The sequence below is a fragment of the Corvus hawaiiensis genome, chromosome 2 (assembly GCF_020740725.1).
Source record: "Corvus hawaiiensis isolate bCorHaw1 chromosome 2, bCorHaw1.pri.cur, whole genome shotgun sequence".
NCBI lineage: Eukaryota > Metazoa > Chordata > Aves > Passeriformes > Corvidae > Corvus > Corvus hawaiiensis.
The window spans coordinates 31,967,468-31,978,959 of NC_063214.1; the positions used below are offsets into that span (position 1 = coordinate 31,967,468).

General features: G+C 40.0%; 1 protein-coding gene across 1 annotated transcript; it reads right to left on the reverse strand.

The window, feature by feature from the left end:
• Nucleotides 1-9,801: 9,801 nt before the first annotated feature.
• Nucleotides 9,802-10,737, reverse strand: LOC125336887 (taste receptor type 2 member 40-like). The gene has a single exon (XM_048325999.1). The coding sequence runs from the start codon at nucleotides 10,735-10,737 to the stop codon at nucleotides 9,802-9,804; it is 936 nt and encodes a 311-aa protein (XP_048181956.1).
• Between the last annotated feature and the right edge of the window lie 755 nt (nucleotides 10,738-11,492).

An 11,492-nucleotide genomic window follows, 5' to 3' on the forward strand; every position in this document is an offset into this window, starting at 1 on the left:
CTTCTGCCACCTGATACAGACCTCTGAAAAACAGAAAGTCACTGCCACTCCATTGGAAATGTGGTCAGGGTAGGGAAAACCCCATTACAGATCGTGCTAATGAGAGACAGGTAAGGTATCCATTATTATGTCTGTTCCTGTACTGAGGTTCAGTGATTTCACTTAGCACTAATCTTTGCTGATTGATGTCCACCAACTGAATTCTCACTGACATTTTAAACCCAACCCAGGAAGCCTAAGAGTAAGATCTGTGTCTCAGCATACAGGCCCTTGATGACCAGAGCCTCTTTTATGGGCCCTATGTCCATGTAACCAGGTACGTGCCAGTGCCCGTGGATATTAGAAGAGACAGCATGAAAGGAAATTACCTCACATTGTGCTGGAGAAGGCCCAGGTGAGATACTGGGAGAATTTTCTTCCCTGAAAGGGTTGCCAAGCACTGGGACAGGCTCCCCAGGGAAGTGGTTGAGTCGCCATCCTTTGATTTATTTCCAGGATATGTAGATGAGGCACTTAGGGCCACAGGCCATTAGGTTTAGTGCTAGGTTAATGGTTGGACTTGATGATATTAAATATCTTTTCCAACTAAAATGGTTCTATGATTCTGGGAAAATCAAGCAGAAAATAGCAGAACTACTCTGAGATATTTTGTTTAGAAACTGAACACAATACTTTGCTCAGCAAAATGATGTGCTAGAGTTGGAACAATACGAACAGGGTCTTCAGGGATGATCAGATGAATACAAAATCCATCTTACAGTCAAAGGGTAATGAAGAGATTTCGAAAAGTTGTCAGCCTAACAAAACAAACTTTTGCTTCTAAGTATTTTGAGACAGGTTAACACTAACTGGAACAAGGACTATATAATGTAAAGAAAAGGATAAAGTTGCTATGAAGACATGTAAGACTGGATGTCACAAGGAGGTTTCTAACAATCAGAAAAATAAGGCCCTGGAATAAGTTCCCAGTCAAAATTGTGACAGAAAGAGCTTTTGCAGTAATGACCAAGGTCATAATCACTGAAAGCACGTTTCATTTGATTAACACAAATGTAGATTTGATGACTGCAACAGTCCCATTAAACCCCTTCTCCATTGTTCAGGAGTTACCACAACAGACCTTCAGAATAAATCTTACTTCTGCTGCAGATACAAGAGAAGATTGCCATAGAGCACACAAAAAATGCCTCCTCCAGAGTGACCATATAGGATTTTTATCTGGTACTTGACAACCAACTCTGCCCTGAGGATATGCAAAATCTCAGACTTTCCTGATGCACATGATGCAAAGTAGGCAGGTCAGTGAAGGGACAATGAGCAGGATTAGTGGAATATTTACTGGTCAAGTGAGGTACAGATGGGGCTCAGGCAGGCAACCACTAATTAGCCTGTGCTAGTCCTAGGGAGTCAAGAAAGGATAGGGTGATTTCATGAGTAAATTTGCGAATTTTCCTGGTGGGTGTTCAAGTCAGGAGAGAAAAAGATCACAATCAATGTCTATTAGATCACTTCTTACTAGTTAGACTGTTAGTAGAATCAAGCTGTTACTATTAATAGCAGATAACAATTCACACATTATGCTCAGTTATTGCCTCACACTCAGACACTCACTGACAATTACCTGGTGTCATGACGTGCTTGTGGCCTTGAGAGACTTGAGAATCTTGATGTTCTGAGTTTTTCTGTTCTTGTGAATCCACAGGACTGAGTCTCCAGACCTTATATATTCTTAGGAGAGTTTTACTTGCTGCCTCTCAGCACCTACCTATTCTTTCTTTGATCTGGTTTCTGGTATCACACACACACACAGGCCCTGCTCATTCATGCAAATTCACCCCATGTGGGCTTTTATGACAGAAATGCAGAGCCAGAGTTGATCCAAAAGCCATCATGTTTCCCACAGGACACTGTCCTGTCCCATGATTTCAGCTTGCAGCAATAATCTTTACCTTCAATCCCTCTGAACGCAGTTCTCTTGTATCTATGTGAAATTTATACCTTTATTGTTACATTATAACATAGAATTTCAAAAGACATCACTCACTGCAAGATAACTAAGAGGCAAACCACTCTTGCCTGATTGTTTCTGTTCAGAGTATGAACCCTTTTGTACAGAAGGCTGTACACATCTCTGAAGGCTTCCTCCAGGTCTCTATGACTGTCAGTCCCATACGCCTGCGAAAGTGAGAAAGATAAGCACATCCAAATGCATGTCTTGTGGTCCAGAGTCAGTACAGGCTGCTTCAAAACTTGTTTTGGGGCTGTGTAAGTACATGTGCCTTTGAACAGCCATTATCTTTAAACAAAACACAGATGGAGCTAAGAGATGAAGGTAATACACTAAGTACTAAGGCAAAGATGGGGCTGTCTGAAGGAAAACAAGCAGTTAGGAAGGAAACCACTTTCTTCCTTACTCAGGCTGTGTCGAGGGATTTTGGGTTTCAGAGAAATGAGATGCATCCTGTGGTTAAGATAAACCTGAGCTTCAAGAAGGATTAATCTCTGTATCTCAAACTGACAATGGTTTACACAGACATCTGAAATGAAGTTATCTGGAGTGGTATTTACCTTTGTGTTATCTTTACGAAGGTATTTGTCAAAACCTTCCAAAAGCTAGTTGTATATTTACTGTCTTGTGAGCCCAAATGCTTTTGGACAAGTGTCAGTCAGTTTTTCAGTGAAAGTATGACTTGAAGAAAGTATACTCTGAAGAAATATTAATATTTGACAAAATTTGATTTCAGGGAGACTTCAAGTGCAAGCCAATATGATTTTTATTGTAAAAAAAGATAACATGTTATTCAGTTTCAGAATAAACTGTATTTTGATCTTATGGTCCCTTGAATGAAGAGTTAAACAATTTGAAAGCAAAGTTTTAATGACTTCTTTGAATTGTGGTCTAAGGCAGGTATTTTCAGCACACTTCCTGAAACATTTTAATTTATACATAGGGGTTTTTTGTGACTGTTGTTGCTTTCTGTATTATTTTTCTTAAAACAATAATTAAAAAAATCTTTTTGTATTATTCTCTGTTACTTTTTTTTCCCCCTCAAGTTTTGTTAATTCTAAGTACTCATGAGATCAATATTTATTCAAACCATGTGTATTAAAATTAACTTGAGGTAACTGTCTAGGATTTCATGGTAAGTATGCAGTCAGCTAACAATGGAACAACTGATCCAATGGCCACTGAAAATTTGCATAAATTATGGCAGATTATGCTCTGACCTTTGCTTTAAAGAATAGTGAGGTCTCATCTAGTTTTTAATTAAATGCCAGCATCTCAGTTCTCAAGAGCAAAATCAAGTTTCAATAGGAACCAGGTGACATGTATGTCTGTATTTATCCCTTTTTGTAAGATAAGGTTTCTAAACTTTTCCTCTGAATATTTAAATCTTTCATCCCTGAATCTGAAGGCACAAATTAAAAACAGTGGACCAGGTCTCTCTGGGAGCAGGTCTCCAGACCCACAGTTTCTCCAGCCTAAACCATCACAACACCGCAGTTCTAGCTTAATAAAGGGATTTCAGATGTGCTCTGAGGGATGCAAATCACTCATTAATCAACATTCTACTGCTGCTTGCAATCTTTGCATGTTTTCTTCCTTCAGCACTGGTGAGAGATTATTGCTAATAATTTAAATCTGTTTTCCTTTTGGAATTCCATTACCGGTTGCTATGAGTGTGTGTGCATGTGCATGTGAGACAGAAAGAAAGAGAGAGGGAACTATGCAAGTGTACTAGTTTGAAAACAAACCAGTGGGAGGCACTAAGTCAGAATAACAATTTAATGGAAATTAAAGAAAAGGGGAAAAAAAAAGGTAAAAGAAAACACTGTCAAACTGACAGAGTCAAGGTACAACCTGACACCCTGTTAGGCAGGGTGGTGGTAGCAGTCTGGTAGAATGGTGGCTGCAGTCCTCTGAAGCAGTGATCCTGTAGTAAAACAGTCTGCTCTTCCTCAGGAAGTCCAGTGGTGGCTGTGTAGCTCCTGTCCTCTGGAAATCCAGTGGGAAGCCAGTGTCTCTGGTGTTCAGCCTCAGATTATATCCACGATGGGATGCTTGGTTCCTCCCTCTGGGTGGAGCATCTCACAATGGGGTAATGAGTCATGAGGCCAAGTGTTGATTAGGCTCATTAACAGAAGATAGTCCGGAGGGAGTTATCTCTGAGTCATGTGGCAGGACAATGATGGGCAATTAACAGAAAGATAGTCTGGGGGGAGGAGGCAAGGAAACACTGCCCCACCTGGTTTCAACGGCTCCTGAGGATGGTAATAGAATACACTGCAACCCAGGACAGCAAGCTAAGTGTATTTGCTTTGTGAATAGCTATTTATTAATTAAAAATGTATTGTAATAAAATAGCCTCTTAAGTAATAAAAGATGTTGAAGTCAATATTTTTTGTGCTCTTTCCCCATGGCATAATCTTCTGTCAAGGAAAATGGAATTTGCAGTAAACCTTATGTCACATATCTTGATATATAGAAAGAGAAAATCTGTTCAAGATTTGCAAATTCTGCTATTACGTATGGCTGATTGAATCCTTAAATTTTCATATTTGAAAAATAGAAGAATGACTATATCTTTAGAAGGCAATAATTTCAGCACTGAAAATTTAGGCATCACATATGATTAGTCACTTTTTACTAATATTTGGAGGGTTTTATAATTTTTTTATTATATGCAAATGTATCAGGCATATTTCCAAGATGCTGTGTTATTTGTCACATTTTACATGTATCATCTGTGTATAGGCAGTAATCAAACTAAAATCAGGATAATAGCATTGCTCTTAAGGTATATACTCAGAAAAAGACAAAGTTGTGGATGTCCAGGAAAGCCTCAAAAATCCAATAGCTTTTTCCATTTCACTTAGCTGAGGATAGAATGCTTTGATTGTAAAAGTCCAACCAGTAATCACAAGGATGCAAACTACAGTAAACAGTTCTTTGTATATTCTGTTGGTTGCCTGCATATTCATTTAACTCTTTCTATGTTTAACCTGTGGATCATCTTCCTTTAAAATTCCATACTGTGCCCAGAAAGAACAGGCAATAAAAACCCCATGATTTCAGTGCAAGCTGTATTAATTAAACTGCATCTGCTTTGTTACTGCTGTCTGAAGAGACTACAAAAGAAAAATTGAGCATCATACACATAGAATAGAGTCAACCTGAGTAGTATTAATAACCAAGGCTCTGAAGGTTGTATAAAATTGATTCGGTAAAGCAAAGTGATTGGATCCCCTTAGGGATACATAATGTGTCCTTCTGCTTCTGCCTCTGGTCGGAAGGAGTGTGTCAAACACTGAAGACTGATGATCCTGCCTGTCCAGGAGTTGAAAACTGTGGTGGTGTCCAACATAAATGATGAAGAAACATGTAATTGGATGCTGAGGTAAAGCAACAGATAATTAAGGAAAGCTCCACCAATTAATTAATTAATTAATTAATTCCCTTTGTACTACTGGTCTCTTGCACCCTGTTATACAATAGTCTACCTAGTTCCCTTCAGCTTTTCTCTGACCCTTTTGTTCTCTTGGTCCTGTACCAAGACTGTGTGTCATGTTTATCTTCCCTTGCAACTCTCTTCCCACTTTTGAGAGTGCAAGTTATTTCATGCCTTATTCTTATGCGATGGGATCTTCTTAGCTTTTGTTCAGGCAATGTGGGAAAAGGATTTGGTAGCTCTTTCCTCTTAGATTGTTTAGGGATGTCTGTCCCTTCAGCTTTTTATTGGGTGTGGTGGTTCATCTCCCCAGCCCCCTGCCCTTTCAGGCTGCACTGTGATGTGAGAAATGCTCGTTAGGCCTCTGCCTTGATGAGCAGCACTTGGGCCCCGCTTCTCTTGAGCTTATCAGAAGCACTGAGTGCTCCCAGGAGCTTGTACTGCCTAACGAGCTCCTGGCTTTTTTATGAACAGCCCTGGAAACTATTTTTTTTGCCTTAATGGCATAACATCCTTGTTCCCACATTTTGAAAGAAAGTTGCCAACTGCAAGTGCGGCCAGGATGGAACATTGTTATGACTGAGGCCCACTCGCTTGTGGCCTATAAACAGCAGTCCAAATTGAGACCCTTGGATCTCTCCTGGACCTCAGTGGCTGTGAGCAGCGACCTCCCTCTGAGCAGGGCCTCTCAGAGCCAGCGAACTCTCGTTTGCTGCACTCGGAGATCACCAAAGAACGATGGATCCTGGGCTGGTACCCCCACTCCTCAAGGCTTAACCCTTTGCCCATGGAGGAGATGCAAAGGCATCTGAAGTGAGTATTTCACTACCTTCAAGGGGAATTTTTTCACAGGTACCTTGCACTGACTCTTTATGTCTGTGTGCATACAAGTGTGCTTGTGCTATGGCAAAAGGGGAGAAATGCTGCTCTCTTAGGTGTTTAAGCACCTAAGATATCTAAGTAATTTAGGCCTGTAAGCAAGTTTCATTTAAGTTATAAGCTGAGTTAAATGCTGTTGCATGTTATTCCTTTGCAAAATTGTTTAGTTTAAGGTATAACCTAAATTACGTTAAATGCTGTTAAGTATTTTTCCTTTGCTAAATTGTTACATTTAAGGTACAAGTTAAGTACTGTTAAAATTGAGTACTGTTAAGCTTTTAGACTGTATTCCTTTTTATTCTTGCCCTTTCTATCCTTTTGTCACACACACTTAAACATACACACACACATAGATAGTTCTTGGTTCATTTCTGTTTTGAGTGCATTTCGTTTATTGCTTTTTTACCCTTCTTGTGCCTTAACTGGCTAGTGAGTGAACCTTGCCAATGAACTTTGTCATGCTGTTGCTTAGTATTAAATCTGATTTTTACTGATACTCTTGCTGGTGACTCTTTAGCGAGCTCAACTTCCGTAACACCCAATAATGAGGTTTTCTATTCGGGTCTCTTTTTTTCCTGTAAAATAAGTGATCTGGGAATCCATGAGTGTAAGATGTACTTGTAGATACACCCTTTCTGTGACTGTGGTAAAAACAGTGATTTGCTGACAACGACCTTAAGCAGAAATTTCCTTCATTTTTCAAGCAACTGATGTTAACTGCTCCTGGGCTTTCACAAACACATATATGCTGTCATAGCTGAACTGAAATTTCTGCCAGTCCTGCATTTTAAATTAATTCAATACGCACATATTTACATATGTGTGCAATTGCTTGAAGATAATAGAATTTTATTTTTTCAACTCTGAGCTTAACATGTGAAATTTATTCAATTTACTGAGCACTTTCAACACTACTACAGTGTTCCAGGTGTCAAAAAAAGGAAAGTAATTCTATTTCAAAGCATAAATGAAAATAATTCAAAGGCTAAGTGCAGGTAGCATCATTTAACTTCCCTTCATAAAAAAAAAGATGCTGTTCTAAGAGATTTCACTGCATAAGTAAAAGGTACAAAAAGAGCTCAGTAAATTTGCCTGAATAAACAACAAAATTTGTGTAAGACTCTTGCAACTTGTAGGCAAAAGTAACTCTTGCACTTCCATATCTCAACAAACTAAACTCCACTGAGATGGAAGAAAAGGAATTTTGATGAAGAAACGGTGTCCCTTGAATAGCTGTGTATTTTGGTTTAAGGCACTATCCAGTTAAATGTTCCATTCCTGCCTTTCATTTCAATATGTGCATGCAGAGCTGGTAAAGGACCATCATATAATGTGCCCAGTTGCCAACATGTACATGTGCTATCTATTCTTAAATCGTGTTCTGATGGATGTTGAAAGCAGAGTCCATCAGATGTCTTCCAGAATTTCCATTATGAAAATTCCAGCTGTGCTTCTGGGAATGCAAATCAGAGAAGGATCCTGTAATGACTTCTCCTATAGTTATTTGCATTTCTTGCCTTGAGCTAACGACTCTAATCAAATTATTGTTTCGTTGCTTGGAAAAGCCTGTGCTTTAGAAAATAAATGGGGACTGCTGTCTTTCTTTGAATTACTCACTGATGATTATTTTTATCATTAAATTATAGAAATCCAGAAGAGTATCTTTAATGGGAAAGAGATTTGTTTCAAATGCTGGCCTCATTGTTTTATGTTACATGTGAGCAGTTTCCTAGAAAATTTTGTGGGTTTTTTTTCCTGGATGTTCACTGGAAAGAGGTACAAGAGAACATGATTTGCCTGATGTCCTTCTTGCAGTGTTAGAGCAGGATGAGCTCTGAATTTTGTTTGTTTACTGATTTGATTTCCTGTTCCAGGCTTGAATCGAGCTGCCATTGCAGTTATGTGGCACTGGTGTGTGTGGACATAGTTTGGATGTTTTGGAAGGGTCTGAGTCCATGACTTTGAAACTTTCTTCAGGTTGCAAACTGGTAGGTTTAAGGTGGGGGAACCAAACCAACCTTCAGCTTCCAGACAGAAGAGAGAAAAAAGAAGAATGCTTCCTCTGAGACAAGATGCATGACATCAAAGGATCATAATCCTCGTAACTGTCATTTTCCTACTAGTACAGGGGTTGTTATTTTCTTTCCCAGAACAAATCCTGACCAAAGTTATAATTTACCCAACAGAACACAGGGATTTAGTATACAGTCGATAAAATGCATGTTGAAGATATTTTTATTCATATGCCAATAGTTAGTTAGCTGGTCAGGTACAGACAGAAAGGTCTACCAGGAGATTGACCCTATAAGGTGCCTTCCAGTATTTCTGTCAGCTTTCCCTCCTAGATTCCCAAATGCAGGTTAATGAACTGGTAAGTGTTTAACTTAATTGTATGCAAAGAAAGCTTTGGAGGGAAGATGTACTGAAAGAGGCAGGAAAGTAGCACAGGGAGCGCTTTCAATTCTCATGGGCATGAGGAATGTGGAATAATGGAAGGTAAACTAAACCGTGTGAGAGCAGCTGTTCAGGGTGTCCCTGCTGAGCAGCCGTGTGCCTCAGAGCTCAGCCAGGAGCAGGACAGCACACACGGTTTGTGGGCTGGGCACAGCCCACGTGTTTTACCTGTTGGTGGGGTTGGAGAGGTCTGAGGGTTGTTCCTGAAGGCCGGTGAGGGGACAGCAGGGAAGGGCAGAGGATGGACCAACCCTCCCAACACGGGTGTTGCACGGTGCTGAGCTGGGAGCCAGCACGTTTCAGTGGTGCTGACAATGGCATGCTGGGGTGTCATTGCCAAGTTCTGAATTTTCAGCAGGTTTGTTAAACGGCATAAAAAACGTTCCTGCAAGCCATTTCTGTCACCTGTGAAACATTTCTGTCATGAGGGGAAGGAAGGCTCCAACACAAGACATCCTTTGACTTGGTATTTTTTAATTTTTAAAGTTAAACAATTCTGTCACAAACTCAGGTCAAATTGCTGCAAACAGATTGACAACATCCAAGCCAGCTGTTTTACATCAGGATGGGCTTAGTGAACACAAGGCTCAAGTGATGTATGCTTCAGGGACAGTCGGTTTAGAAGTAAATAAACTCCCACTGCAGCTGGAAAGGGTCCCAAAGCTCCAGTCCTGATGTAACAATAACGCACTGGCACTGATCACTATTTCAGCAAGAGCAGGAGGATCAAAAGGCCTTCTTGTTCTTTCCTGAATAATGCTGGAATCTGATTCGTGGCCTTGTTTTCCTGTTGTCTTAGAGAAACCATGATTATTTCCAAGGAAAATACAGCAAATAGGAGACAACTCACACTTCGTAACAAGACTCACATCCAAGTCAAGCAAATTTCCACCTTCTTCATGATTCCAGATCAGGGCTCTAATCTACTCATCCCAGTGTCTATTACTTTATTTATTTGATGACTTCAATTTAATTCATTTGGATCTAAACTAGAAAGCCCAGGCTAAGCCCATGTCTTTTACGTGGATGTGGTTCTGAGTGGACATTTAGTGTGGTGCCAAATCCTAGCTGTCAGCTCTCGAAATTTTGGATTGCTCCAAATTAAGACCAATGTGTGTCCTGTGGGACAGGCAGCCATTATAACCATACATATGGTTTCCCCATCACTTAAAAATGAAAAAGTATTGCTTAAGAGAAGAAGCAAACAAGTAAAATATGTAATGTAGAAGATAAATAAGGAACAGATTGACTTGATAGCACTGGTATGGGCCTCTAAGCTGGGATCCCTGAAGCCACTTGCATTATTTTGCATCTGTCTGGTGTGTACCAACAGAGACCGAATCAGCAGGACACTTGAAACAACAGACAGTATTAAAGGCAAACTTATAGCTGCATTACAGAGATAAATCAATAAAGTCAAGTTGTCTTTCCTTGTGATTCTCATTGCTGAAGAGTTTGTCATGGGTAAAGGAGCAGTGAAGTTGTTGTGCCCATTGTAGAGATCTAAGGCGAAGGGAATTGCGGCTGCAAAGGAGTGGAGGCATGATGTGAGCAGCATCCAGGGTACCAGCCTGGCAATTCTTTGCTTCATCCAGATGAAGAAAGGCCGTGTAAAACTGGCAACCTTGATGCAATAGAAGACGCTAAGCCAGGCACCAAACCAGAGACTGGAGCAGTTCAGAAACATAAAAGCTGTATTGGAAACTATAAATACATTTTCTTCACGATACAAGTGTTCAGAAAATATACTCATGAAAAAATCCAGTATAGTCCAGGAGTGCAAAATGATTCTAGATGAACTCAGAGAGATCATGATCATATCATATGGAGACCATGTTTTGCTCCCAATGCAGCTAGATGCACTGACAGCCAAGATAATTCCATCTCCTAGAATTCCTGCCATGGATTCAATTATGGCAATTGATAGACAAAGGAGAGCAACAGATGTGGCCATTGCAACTCAAGAGCTTGCAATTATTGCTCAGCTTCTCCTGGGCTCCTGAAAGCCTCAGATCTGCCAGGCGCTGCCAGCTCCAAGGAGCTGTTATGGGCAATGCTCACCCATTTATCTCAGAGGCAGGAGTATCCTAATGTCATTTAATATTTCTGCTATTTTACATGTTGTTTTTGGAGTTGATAGCTCAGATGATTTGACTAAGCATGCAAATTGGATAAAGATTCAGTTACAGTGTTTTCAGTTTGGTGAAGGGATTTGCATTGGAAGGGTTGTGCTGCAGCTTAAGTGGAGTTTTTCCATCCTCACGTTTGCACTCCAGTGTCTGATGTCCTGCTTTACATGCCTAGGTTTGTTTTTTTATGTCTGTTGACTTAATCTCTCCATGTCTTGCACTGTTGATGGTTTCCAATTTGGTATGAAATAATTGCTACAGCCTCTTCTTACCCTGGGTCATCTCCTTTTCTATATCAGATATATTCAAATAGCTGCTGCAAAGAGGATTATCATATTTTTCTTTTGTGTGTGGAGATTTCTAAGCATTATAATTATTTTTGCATGCTCCCTCTGAATGATCCAGAAAAGAACAATAAATTTGCAGAAAGACAAGGACAGAGAAAAGGAAAGTTCTTTTGCCAGAGTGCTTCACTTGCCAATTTTTCACCAGCCTCCTGAAAAGATGTGGAATTTGCCTAGGGAATTTAAGATCTGGCAATATACAGCACTACATACAGGAGCAATGGCACAAGTGTTAA

Coding starts and splice junctions, on each gene's coding strand:
- LOC125336887 (XM_048325999.1), bottom strand. CDS start 10,737: ATGGCCACATCTGTTGCTCTCCTTTGTCTATCAATTGCCATAATTGAA.